The sequence below is a fragment of the Eurytemora carolleeae genome, unplaced genomic scaffold (genome assembly GCF_000591075.1).
Source record: "Eurytemora carolleeae unplaced genomic scaffold, Eaff_2.0 scaffold401, whole genome shotgun sequence".
NCBI lineage: Eukaryota > Metazoa > Arthropoda > Copepoda > Calanoida > Temoridae > Eurytemora > Eurytemora carolleeae.
Genome location: NW_019396469.1, coordinates 474238 through 488079, shown reverse-complemented (window position 1 = coordinate 488079; position 13842 = coordinate 474238). Strand labels below are relative to the sequence as shown.

Below are 13842 nucleotides of genomic sequence, written 5' to 3'. Positions count from 1 at the left end.
TCCTGAAATAAGAACTTTATGTAATATGCAGGGTGTACCACGAAACATGACAGAAGACAGCTTGAAAGTCGTCTTTGTATCTTTGAATTAATTTGTGACATTCAGTCGTCAACCTACTTTGACATGTATAATTCTTGAAACAATAACCACACAATTCTAGGATTCCTGGCATTTTCAAAATTTGGTCTCTTTTTTTCTGCTGTCAATATTACCAGAGATATTAAGAATTTTTTTCAGATTTCAAGTTGTATGGCTTCCAATCCCCCCTGTGAATTTTAATAAATAACTTAAAAACAGCTTACATTAGAACGCTTAAACTCGTTAACTTTTCATAGTTGTTAACATCATAGTTATGGACAAGTTTTTCTAAAAATATTATTTTTATGAAGGACAGTAAAACGGCGGGTCGAAATGCTTAATAATATGAGATTTAAAAGAATTACCAATGACGGTGCAAAAACAAATATTAGAATTTTTTTGGACTTAAACAATTGACGAATTTTAAAACTGGGATTTTCAAATAAAACATATCTTGAATAAAGCTGCTTGCTCAATTTTTCCTTTGTCTCAGAATAAGAATATCTTACCATTGACCATTCGTCTACTTGTTTTGTGTTTATAACTATCTTGTATGTTGTAAGGAAATTGAATTGTTATAATTAGATTGAATCCAATCTAATCAAGATTGTATGAAGGACTGAATCCAACCTATTTAAGATTATATGAAGGACTGAATCCAACCTATTTGAAGGCAGGCTTCCATGAACCACCACTATTTCCCCTTCCGTGCCACATATTAGCTTTTTTCTCTTCTGACAGCCATGAGCCACTATTATTTCCCCTTCCGTACCACCACATTTGACTGAGTATTGCATCTTGATATATCACAAAGTTGGTTAATGAGTGATTTTAAAATGGATTTAGTATAATTAGTTAGTAATTGAATAATCATTAGACTTTGTGATATTTAAAAACTCGCGAGTTTCGTTCAACGATATTCTTTTAAATTTCGGGCTCTGGATTCGCAATCCCTTGATCGACTCTGATGAAAAGTTGGATACTTATATATAAATGATAAGAACACTTGATGATAGGGAAAGGCTTAATTACTATGAGCCAATTAATTGTCAGGAAAAACCCATTATCTGGTCGTTCAGTACATTACTTCTCACTCTACTATTCATTTCTTGGAAAGATGGTACACATGGGTTTAACCATGAGTCAAAATCGTCTTTGATCCACGCAGCACTCATTGATGTATGTAACTACAAGTATTTTCTTCTTTTTCATTTATTAAGCGATGAATACATTCTCATTTTTGCTGGAATTAAAAAAATATTAAGTGAATAAAGTGAATGATTAATGTTTCATGTTTAACGATCATGCAATTTTCAAATATTAATTGCAGACATTAATTGACGAGGAAAAAGAATTTGTTCTCTATCTCTTAGAATAACTCAATTATTGAACAATGAGCAGATAATATTTATTGACTACATACAATAAAAAACTACAAATCTATATATACGAATAACAAAGTTTAATTCATACAGAATGTCCAATAAACATGGCATACGACATTTGGATATTTAATTCAAGCACTGTAGGATGTATCAAAAGTTTTTCCATGAGCTTTCAAAATATATTCGAAGACATTTTTTGATTTTAATCGTTTAAAGTATAATAGTTATTTTGAAATTTGTCCCGTGAATTCATAGATTTTTTGGGACATTTTTTTTACAACTTTTCTCAGTATCAAGAATAGAAAATTTCTTAAAAATATACATAGCACCTAATTTAATTCAACTAATTAAAACCGAAAATAACTTATAATTTATAATAAAAATAAGATGATTTTCACCCTGGAAAACATTTACAGATAGGGTGTATCCTCCATTCAGAGATGGTGATGATCCAAGATTAGAGAATCCTTTAAAGGGACAGTCGACGTTATTTCAAATGACCCTCCCTTTAAAGGGCAAACCCACAAGTACATTTTTCAACTGAAAAAATAAGGATTTCTTTAAAACACTGACCAAGACGAAGGTTTAAAGGGTACCATAGTAAATCGGAAATACCACTGAATAAATGAGGGTCACTTATAATAACGCCACTTCAAGTCTCTTTAAAATTAAAAATATAACTGAAAAAAAACTACAGGTTTTAACATAGAAGAATAACCATATGGACAAGTAAGGTATTAAGGAGAGACAATGTGTTCTGACGTGGTTCTGTATTAGAGCTTTCAATTTTTCGCACAAAGTTACGGAACCTTTTCTGAAGCTGTTGTGAATTCAGTGCAACATCAAAACTTTTAGGAATTAAGGGTAGCCTTACTAAACGTAATTATGAAACCCAAATTTTAGGATCAATTCCCAACGAATATTATCGTTCCAAAAAAGTTTTTTGTTTCTGCAATTCGTATCTTTATTGTTAAGTAACGTTCAACCCTTAATCTATAAAAGGGTTTAAAGGTTTTTCATTCTTAACAGCTTCAGGAAAGATCCCGTATACGACATTTGCAAAACCAAATTATTCCGGAAAAACTTGGAACCCTATTCTGAAGGAATCTGAGGGAAGGACACTCTGGATTTTTTAGTACTTGATATCTTTATCAGTCCAGTCGGGAACCTAAATATATTCATCATTCTTTAATCTAAATATCTAAATATGTCTGTACAGAGTACACTGTACAGTGTACATATGTAAATAAACATAATAATAATAATAATATAATCGCAGTCAACCCTTATACTTTTTAATACTTATAAGAGAGAACGTTTATGAATTATGACAGGTCTAACAAAAATTTAGTTATTTTTAAAATTTATTCCACCAATGAAACTTTCGAATGTTATGGCTCGAAGTCATCGAAAAGTTATCAGTAAAAGCATAAAAACTTTCTAGATTATTAATGAATGATAAAAAAATGAAAGATGTGAAGACTAACCTGGGTGGACGTTGATGTAAGTTTAGTAGAGGACACATGATTATACACAGGCAGGTTCTCCTGGAAATAATGATAATACTAAATAAATAATAAATAAATTAATAAAATTTAACTTTAAATTAAATTACAACATGTTTCAGTTTGATAATTGTAAAGAAAATAATAGCCATTTAATTAAAGTTTGTTATTATTACTAAGATCGTAAGGTATGTTTACCTGAGCAAGTTGAGATATTCTATGAAGATAGACGTAAACATCTATTCCTAGACCATCAACACTCCCAACCTTGATATCCCCCTTGAAATATCTAAATAAAGATTAAATTTGAAGAATATCTATATTTTACTTGTCCATCCCAAATTTTAAAACAGCTAAACCGATGACGTAAGACGTTTTTGTAGTAATAATTGCAAACATCAACCATCATTCCGTAGAAATCAAGGTCAAGCTCCCATAAAAAAGGGAAGAAATTTATTTCCAGTGGATAAATGACACAAGTCTAGTGTGTATCAACAGGGCGAGGGCAAGGACAATGGTAATGTCATAACCAAACTGCACAGTTAGATAGACAAGTCCATCTCGGTACTCACCAATTACGTGACCCGAGAGAAGGTCTTGGTCGATAGAAATTAAAATGTTTTGCCCAAATAAATTTTTTTTCTTTCCCAAATCAAATCAAGTGAAATTAAGTAATGCCTCCTCAAATTTTGATTTGTCAACTTTTTTAAAATAAAAAAACTCTTAAATCTGAAAATTAAATTTGTTGAAGATTTAACGAAAAAAATGTTGTCATTTAAGAAATAAAATCTAAATTTGTCTCAAGTTTTTTTTGTATCTTTGCGAGTTGAAAAAAAAGTGGAATGGGTGAATTATATGGCATTTATATAAATATATCAAGAAAGTGGTGAGTTCATTTTCGCAGCATTTTTCTTAAAAACCGTATCCTACACTATGCATAGTACCTGGCATAAAGCCTAGACAGTGGTAGACTTTATCCTAGACTATGCATAGTACCTAACATAATGCCTAGACAGTGTTAGACCGTATCCTAGACTATGCATAGTACCTAACATAATGCCTAGACAGTGTTACACCGTATCCTAGACCATGCATAGTACCTGGCATAAAGCCTAGACAGTGGTAGACCGTATCCTAGATTATGCATAGTACCTAACATAATGCCTAGACAGTGGTAGACCGTATCCTATACTATGCATAGGGCCTAACATAATGCCTAGACAGTGGTAGACCGTATCCTAGACTATGCATAGTGCCTAACATAATGCTTAGACAGTGGTAGACCGTATCCTAGACCATGCATAGTACCTGGCATAAAGCCTAGACAGTGGTAGACCGTATCCTAGACCATGCATAGTACCTGACATAAGGCTTAGACAGTGGTAGACCGTATCCTAGACCATGCATAGTACCTGACATATTGCCTAGACAGTGGTAGACCGTATCCTGGACCATGCATAGTACCTGGCACAAAGCCTAGACAAAGGTAGACCGTATCCTATCCTAGACCATGCATAGTACCTGGCATAAAGTCTAGACAGTGGTAGACCGTATCCTAGACCATGCATAGTACCTGGCATAAAGCCTAAACAAAGGTAGACCGTATCCTAGACCATGCATAGTACCTGGCATAAAGTCTAGACAAGGGTAGACCGTATCCTAGACCATGAATAGTACCTTGCATAAAGCCTAGACAGCTGTAGACCGTATCCTAGACCATGCATTGTACCTGGCATAAAGTCTAGACAAGGGTAGACCGTATCCTAGACCATGCATAGGAAGTGCTTCAGAGGACAGGCCTTCTCCAACACCATAGGACCCACCACTACCATCACTTAGAACCTGGAAAATTATTTTCTTCAAAATACATCTAAAAACAAAAGCTGGAAATCTAATTGAATGAATGAATATTCGTCAACCTCACAAATCCGCAAGTAACTCTTTTAATGGATGTTCTCTTGAAATTACATAAAAATATGAAACATGACAAAGTTTTTCATTGATAATCTTTTATGACTAAGATGCAGAGATATGAGAGATTAAAAACACGACTCTAAGATTTTGCCACGAGAAAGGGACAAAAAGCACCCTGAATCTACCTTAGGAGCAGTGGAGTACATATAGTTGAATATCTTTGCTCTTCTAGCTCTGTCAATACCACCACCCCTAGTCACAGTGAGCGTCAACATTTTTAAACCGTTTTATTGATAAATATTCGTACTTTTTTAACTTTACTTTAATCAAATGAAAACTATGAAATAATAATTATTGCATCGAATACTATTTAAAGATTAAGTTTAAGGTGAGGATAAATTATTTCTCAAGATTTGAGCAAAAATTTAAAAATAGGACAGTAACTGGCAAGTTTTACCCCTTTTAAATATTAATTATCATAAAATCATTTAATGCCCAATTTATGGGAACAAAACCAAGAAGACATTCCTAGAATAAATGTTTTTTTTTTCAAGGAAGAATATCCCACTGTAGATTTGAAAAACAACCAATATTCTGGATTTAATGAATATTAAAAATAATAAAAACAGCTTTCTAAGGCAAGCTCATTCCTGTCCGATATCTTGAGAGTAATATCATTTGCAGTCTTGTAGATTTTTAATCTAATAAAGTTCATTTATTGTTCATAAATTATGAATAAAGGTTAACATTGCTATTTATATTCCTTACTCAATTAAAAACTAAGTAAGTTCTCGAATATGATAAATTAACAAATGATCAAACTGTTTCGTGTATTAAAGAATAATTTGAAAGCATTTTAAAGAAAAATTAAACTTTATCTTTGGAGACATTTTCTTATTCCGTTAAATTCCCGAAAACTAAGACAATAAAAACATTTAAAAAAAAAGACTTAAAAAAATATTTGACGATGAACTTAATAAACATTTTCCTTATGTGCGGGATCTCGCTTAGCTCCTTCTGCTCAGCCCACTCACAGGATGCACGCATAGAATTCTAAACTAATCAAATCAATTGATGCAAATTAAACTGATTTGGATTGATTTAAATTGATTTTATTTCATTTTGGTGAAATGATTTAAATGAATTGAAATGAAATATGGTCAAAATTAGATTTAAAGAGTAACGTTCACTGAAATCAAATGAAATTAAATTTATCAAATGCAAACACCAAACCAAATCAAAGACTTTCAGGGGTGTCCTATTTCTACATTGTACTGTAAACCAGTTTTACATCATTCAGCGCAAAACTATATTAACGAATTGTTGAAAAATGATAATCTTTATCTTACCTTGAATATTTCGAAGAGGATGTGATGAAGATGAGCCGGAACATAAACTGCAGTTATTCTACCCTACACAAATATAATAAAACTAGCTTGGAAACATAGTTTTGCCAGGAAACCAAGTTTTCCCTTTATATGTCAACCTATTCTCAACTTACAAATCGGTCCTTGGGTTCATGAGTTACGATTGGACATCCAAACAAAGAGTTATACTTTAAAAATAGACTTGGTTGGGCACCCAGCTTTGCCTAAACAAGTCAACACAATCCTTTGTTATCTTTAAACCAAGCTAAGAACATTCCCGTATCTCGACCTAGTTCCCCTATCAAAATTTGAGGAAAATCGGTCCATGGACTCATGAGTTATGATTGGACATCCAAACGAACTGTCAGACAGACAGAGGTTACTACATTTTATACATACTAGCTTAGAAACCAAGTAGGGGTTGCAGCGAAAAGGAAAAATCGTTTCGCGAAAATTTTGGATTTTTCGAGTTTGCAAAATTTTTGCGAAATAAGAAATAATAAAATTTCGCAAAACAATTCGGAATTATCAACAGCAGTACTAATTAGTTCAGAAACTACACCATCTACCCTAGTATTTATATTCTCATCAGTAGTATCAACAGCAGTGCTAACTAGTTCAGAAACTAAACTACCTACCCTAGTATTTATATTCTCACCATTAGTATCAACAGCAGTGCTAATTAGTTTAGAAACTAAACTACCTACCCTAGTATTTATATTCTCCTCAGTAGTATCAACAGCAGTGCTAACTAGTTCAGAAACTAAACTACCTACCCTAGTATTTATATTCTCCTCAGTAGTATCAACAGCAGTGCTAACTAGTTCAGAAACTAAACTACCTACCCTAGTATATATATTCTCATCAGTAGTATCAACAGCAGTGCTAATTAGTTTAGGAACTAAGCTACCTACCCTAGTATTTATATTCTCATCAGTAGTATCAACAGCAGTGCTAACTAGTTTAGGATGATCAAAATATTCATTATCACACAACAAAGATGCAGCACTGTACGCCTGCACACAGATTCAAAATAGATTTGGTCAAGGTTTCTTTTTAAAATTGATAAATTTGTTATAACTTAGAAAACAAGGTTATTAAATAAAGGATTTATTTTTAATAATCAACCTCGCCATGTCTTCATTTATTATGTAGGAAAAGAATCCTTTAAATTGTCATCTTAATTTAAAATAATCTTTAAGTAATACGGGAGCAATGGGGAGGGGGATATTTTCGTTTTCCTGCAATTGTTACTCTTTTAAATGGTAAATTTAGTACATTCAGATTGCGAAGACCAAATAGTTGTGACTCATGGCTGCCAGAAGACAATAAAGCTTTTATGCGGCATGGAAGGGAAAAGAAGTTGTGGCTCATGGCCGCAACTTGAACTTTCTTGAATTAAGTCTATTTTGTTTCCTCTTCTGCAACTTGAAGTAGATCACAATGTGGATCAATGGTTCCCACCAGGCCTAATAATAGAGGAAAACGATGAGTCAGAGTATGACAATTGTAATAAAAAAGGTTTGAAAAATAAATTAAAATAGTTACTAACCACCTTCAGATTTTGTGATACCGTGCAAGGATTGGTAGTGAGATATCAACATGTGAATTGAAATCCTAAAACATTGATATACCTAGAAAGGTTCTTAATAAGTAAACCCCTAAAATAAAATAGCAATATGTCAGAGAATTTCGGCAGATAGTTTCAACATTTTATTCATTTTCCTAATGCGTATTCTTGTTTTCAAAAAGTCTTAAAATGCTAGTCCTAATTTCTTATTGGACCTGATATGGCTCTAGTCTGGTGGTTGTTGTCTGTATATTTGTAACCGCAAAACCTCAAAACGGCTGAACTGAGCGGGCAAAAGTTTTGTGTGAGCTTTACTTGACCCCCGGGTAGGTTTGTGGAATATCAAAATAGAAAAAAAAATTCCTGGAAAATAGTTTGATAGTTTTTGAAATTGCGCCAATTCGAAAAGAAAAATCCGCCAATGTTTGAGAATGAGTTTAAATGGCCGACTTTCAGAGCAATAGTTTAAAGCTAAAATTGTTCACAGGAAAGCGGGCGCGATAAAAGCCTAGTTTGAATATTTAGCTAAGAAACGGAAACAAATCGAGGTTTGAGAAAACCCGACCCACATTAAAAAGAGGGGTGAGAGGCGCCAAGAAAATCTTTGAATGTATCATTGCCTACCTGTTAGTATAAAGTCTATCCAAGAAGTATTGAATCGCCTCGGTAACTCCATCTTGTAGTCGTTCATATTTGTGCATCCTGTTCCATAAGAGAATAAATTCAACTTCAAACAAAAACAATATTTTTAGTTGTCTCTCAATATCTGCTTAGGTAGCAAGATGTCATATAGATAGTGCTTTATTAATCCCAAGCCCCCATCAATTCAGAAAAAAATTTAATGAATAAAATCCAGCACAGATTTTAAAAAATTTATGGGAATTCTAATCTTAATTTCAACATTTTCTATAATTGATTAATTAATTTCTCTGCCTGAGTACAGCTTGTGCCATGTTGGGTACAGTATCTACATGTCTTCGTCTTACATTTAACAACTGTGCTTCTAACCAGGAATCGAAGATTTCAAAATGTAAAGGTTAATTTTTATAGTAGCATAAAGAAAAATAATCAAACAAATCAGACTTTAGATTGCAAGCTTTTCCCCTCACTTTATTCTGAAAGGAATAGTAGACATAATTTTAATGTAACCCATTAAAAAATAGTCGTATTTCCGATTTATAATGGCACGCTTTAAATCTATACCTCAGCAACAACGAGAAATATATCGTTGATTTTCCAACATTGAATTTGATAAATTCTGGCAATTTAATTCATTGGCTTCACAGTACAAATTCACAAGTTAAAATTGAAAATAACATTTACAGAGAAAAGGGATATTTCATCAATAGACCAGACAAAGGTTTTATGTTTACCTTTGGAAATTACGCATATAGTCCCTTCAGACTTCAGATTGCAAGATATTCATTACTTTTTTAGATACTTTTACACCGAACATTTATTTACAAAATTCAGCGGGAAAAAATCTCGACATTAAAATAAATAATATATTATAATAAACTTTATTTTACTCACCCCTGAAAAGTCAGCAGCTCAAGTTAAAGTTAAAGTGGGCCAAGGAGGCGTTGCATCTATGACATTTTTCAATATCTCAATAAATAACGGTGTTAGCCGGTTTTACTTTTACAGGTATATTGTATACTCATCTGATAATATAGAAACAGGATATGATGTCAAATTTTCATTATCTCCGTTCGGAGATATAGGATAAGGTACCTTAGTCGGCTCCGATTTTTTTCATCTCTGTCCTTTATGAACTTACTGAGCCCAAATTAAAACACTTACACCTTAGGACCTATATAATTTAATAAAAAATCTAAATAGTGTCAAAAAACTGCATTTTTCATTTAAAAAAATGTTTTTTGGGAGACTTCCGATCAAAAATAACTTAAGAAAAATTGTACTAAAAATGTTACAGAAACTATTATGAATCTTTTTTAGAAAAAGTTATCTCAAAGAAGTGCACCTTCTACACTCTACAGGGTGTCCAAAAATATTTCCCACTGATCTTCTAAAATTCTATGAGTTTAACTGGTAATAATGGTGTTAGCCGGTTCTAGTTAAGCTTGTTCTAATCTAATATTCTAGAAACAGGATAAAAGGTCAAATCAGAAATATCTCCGTTTATAGTATAATGGCTCCTATTTTTCAACTCCGGTCCTAAATTCAGAACACCTTAGGATATAAATGATTTCAAAAACTATAAATTTTTTATATTCTGTCCTTATACCTAACTGTCTTAGTAAATAACTTTTTTCATTAAACCAATCAATCATTCATTTTATCAAACAATCAATAATAGCTGACGCCTCCGACGGCTCTGGTAATTTATGGACGTACACTGTACAGAATACAAATTCAAAAAATGAATAACTGTCTCTAAAACAGTTTTTTTCAACCAACCAATCAATCATTAGTTTGATTAAACAATAAATGTAGTATACATGCATTGCATAACTAAAACCGACTAACATCATTATAGAATTGAATTAAACAAAATTTATGGAAACTATTTTTAGGGGATTATGTGCACTTTTTGTTTCCGCCTTTTCTAAAAAGATTAATAATAGTTTAAAAAACATTTTCAGTAACTTTTTTCCTTTGTTATTTTTGATCAGGAGTCCCCAAAACAAATACATGAAGTACCTTATCCTTTATATCCGGTCTCCGAACGGGAATATTGAAGATTTGACGTCATATCCTGTTCCTAGAGCATCAGAAGACTATAAATGCAAAAGTAGAACCTGTAGAAGCCTGACTTAGTTATAAGAAAAATATGATTTTGTCCTACATGTTAAAATTAGAATTGAGATTGCATAAATGCGCAAACAGATTCACTGATATTTCGCAAACTTGTTCAATCTCGGATTTTACACTAGTCATTCTTAGTATGTTAAACGAGTAACATATGAATAAATAAACTTATGAAAATATGTTATTATTCTGAGTTATTGAGACTTCCACAAACCATTGTTAATTGAGATAATGAAAAATGTCGTAGATGCAATGCCTCCTTTAAGTGTTCGGAGTAATTAAAAAATCCTTGTATAGGATAAAATGTACGGGTACACGTACGTCATACAGTTGTTAAACCTGATATGAGAAAGACTGTCTGTAAATTTGGAGTGTGTGTCTGGGGTATTAGACATAGATTCATACTCCAGTACTTCCCTGAATTAGGATAAATCATTCCTATAAAAAGACTGGAATCAAATCAGACTTCTAGGGAAGCCCGACTCTCAACCCCCCAAACTTGAAGTGAATCCACTAAAACAAGAATGAAGTGAGCAAGCATATAATATTTGAAACTAATTTTAATTTCTTTTTAAGATGCACTTCTAAAAATGTTTAGGACACAGAATTTCTTCTAGAAGTTTATGGGCTTGGTCTATTAACCCTGATGCAGATCTGCAGAACCAGAGTCGGTTACTAAAACCTCACCAAGTCATATTAAAACTTTTTATGCACCCACAGTCCACACCCCTAGTTTGAAGATAAAAGAGTAATTTTTGAGTCAAAGGAATATGGTAAAAATTGTAAAATAATGAAACCCAGCAAATAAAGTGAGCATCTTACCTGAAGCTGGATATATAATCATGATAAATCTCCTGACACTCTCTCTGATCCATGAGGGAGGCTGGAAGTAGCTTCAGTTCCATAATCATGTTTGCAAGACGAGTTGGAATCTCTTTTCTAACAAATATTAAATTCTTAATTCCAATTTTTTTTCATTTTCATCTCAAATAAAAATTTAAACTTTTCCCTCTTTCAAAAATAAAATAAAAAAATAAAAATATCTTTAGGTAAAAAATATTTACAACGGATTGGGTATACGATATAAATATATACGGTACCTAACTGAATACCCCAGAATAAGTATGAAAACTGTAAAATAAAATTCAAAGAAAATATTAAAATAAAGACGGTATGGTATGTTTGCAGAATTTTCAATAAGTGTTGAGCAAGGTCTGTTTTAACCCCTTCTGTAAACAATATCAAGGTTCCGGGATGGTCCAGTCTAGTGTCTATTCTATACTACTCGTCTAAACTAAACTGGGAACTCTTATATTGTGGACATCGAGATCAATGCTTGATCTAGATCTTCTGTTCATCTACAGATTAATTTAATCGATTTCCTGAATGATAATTGGTAATCGTACCATGGAGAAACTGAAATGAAGAGATTAAGTCTTGATCTTCAAATTAAAAGGGTTACAGTGGATATCGAGATCAAGCGACATGGATTATGAGTATTCATCACAAAAGTTCCCAGCTCTGTTAAGCAGTAATAAAGGGGTTTTGACCAAATATAAATTGTACCTGAGGAAAAGGAAAGATTCTCCAGCATCAGCCACTCTTCCATGCTCGAGGAGATGCTTGATACTAATCGGGTTCGGAGAATACCTAAATTATGAAAACAAACTTTAGAACAGTACTTAGGATCCGGATCTATTAGATTTTACAGAAAATCCTTGATAAGAGAAAAACGAGGTAAATATGTAAATTTTGTGAACAAACTTTAGAACAGTACTTTGGATCCAGATCTATTAGATTTTACAGAAAATCCTTGACAAGAGAAAAACTTGAGGTAAATATGTAAATTTTGTGAACAAACTTTAGAACAGTACTTTGGATCCAGATCTATTAGATTTTATAGAAAATCCTTGACAAGAGAAAAACTTGAGGTAAATATGTAAATTTTGTGAACAAACTTTAGAACAGTACTTTGGATCCAGATCTATTAGATTTTACAGAAAATCCTTGACAAGAGAAAAACTTGAGGTAAATATGTAAATTTTGAGAACAAACTTTAACAGAACATTATTCAACGGAAGCTGGAAAAATGAAACTTGAAATTAAAAAGTAAAGGTCGCGTTATGGTGTTTTTTTTTTAGCCAATTACCAGTATGATTTGTTACACGCCGCAAATCATTTAATATTTATTTTTTTATTTTACTTACTTTGAATATTTGTCGAGAAGAAAAATAGTATTAGAATCCAGAAGTTTTGTCGTTTCTTTAGAAATCTAAACAAAAACAATCTTTTACTCAAGTTGGAACAGTAACCTCGGGAAAAATAATTACTTCCGCTCCTGCTATAAAAAAAGATAAAGTATCACGCTTCAAGGCCGCAACCTAAATTGCCTTGTAAGCACCCAGGACTAGTGATGAATCAAATTTTTTTGGTCCTTATTATTTCCGGAAATTTTAGCTACTGAACCAGACATAAAAATCATTAATATTTTATTGACAACTCCAACACTTCCACACTTCTAAACTCTCCTTATAACTCCATGAATAAATTCAAGAACCTTTGAAAATTAAATTTTTATTTTTTCAGTCAAAAAATGTCTGCTATTACAAATATCAAAAGATGCAATTATGCTCATGCCCTTGGTTTGTTGTGGTTGGCTGTTTTGGCATGTATGTATTGCTATATTAATTTTGAAGAGAAAAAAATGTCGCCCTAATCTATGTTTGTTACAACCCGAATACAGGATTAATACATGAATATTTAAAAATATGTCAACACTGCATAAACTGGTTTTAGGGCTCGGCCCGGATTAGACAAGATGATACTCTATCTAAAAAAACATTCTAACATATTCATATTTTTGAAAATGAGGGAAGGTGAACTTAATCAAGAAATACATATCCTGCAAAAAGGTTAAAAAAAAACTTACACCAATAGTTGATCCTGCTGATATTTGACGGGAACCCAAAGTCTGAAATATTAAACGTTAACAAATTTTGCATCAAAAATTTACAATATAAATTTGGATTACAGTTTAGATAAAAATTAATTTTTTATGAATAACTAAAATCACAGCCAAAGATTAAAAATGCGTTGAACTTTGTTTCAAAATAACACTTTCTTAGTGATACATAATTTAAAAAACATTTTTTAAAGGGGATGGTGGAGTTGGCACATTTGATGTAGGGGGGGGGGGGCCCTGCCTTCATTTTTGGTTCAAATCTTCCAATTTTTTGGGTGCACGCCTAATT

General features: G+C 32.3%; 1 protein-coding gene across 1 annotated transcript; it reads right to left on the bottom strand.

Moving 5' to 3' along the window:
- Window positions 1-1464: 1464 nt before the first annotated feature.
- LOC111703879 (pyruvate dehydrogenase (acetyl-transferring) kinase, mitochondrial) lies at window positions 1465-8819 on the bottom strand. Its single transcript, XM_023475961.1, has 13 exons — window positions 8753-8819; window positions 8444-8521; window positions 7802-7866; window positions 7666-7718; window positions 7164-7265; window positions 6232-6294; window positions 5871-5935; window positions 5533-5583; window positions 5068-5134; window positions 4698-4810; window positions 3167-3257; window positions 2951-3010; window positions 1465-2631 (listed from the first exon to the last, which is right to left on the bottom strand). The coding sequence occupies exons 1-13, from the start codon at window positions 8770-8772 to the stop codon at window positions 2596-2598; spliced, it is 864 nt and encodes a 287-aa protein (XP_023331729.1). The 5' UTR covers window positions 8773-8819; the 3' UTR covers window positions 1465-2595.
- Between the last annotated feature and the right edge of the window lie 5023 nt (window positions 8820-13842).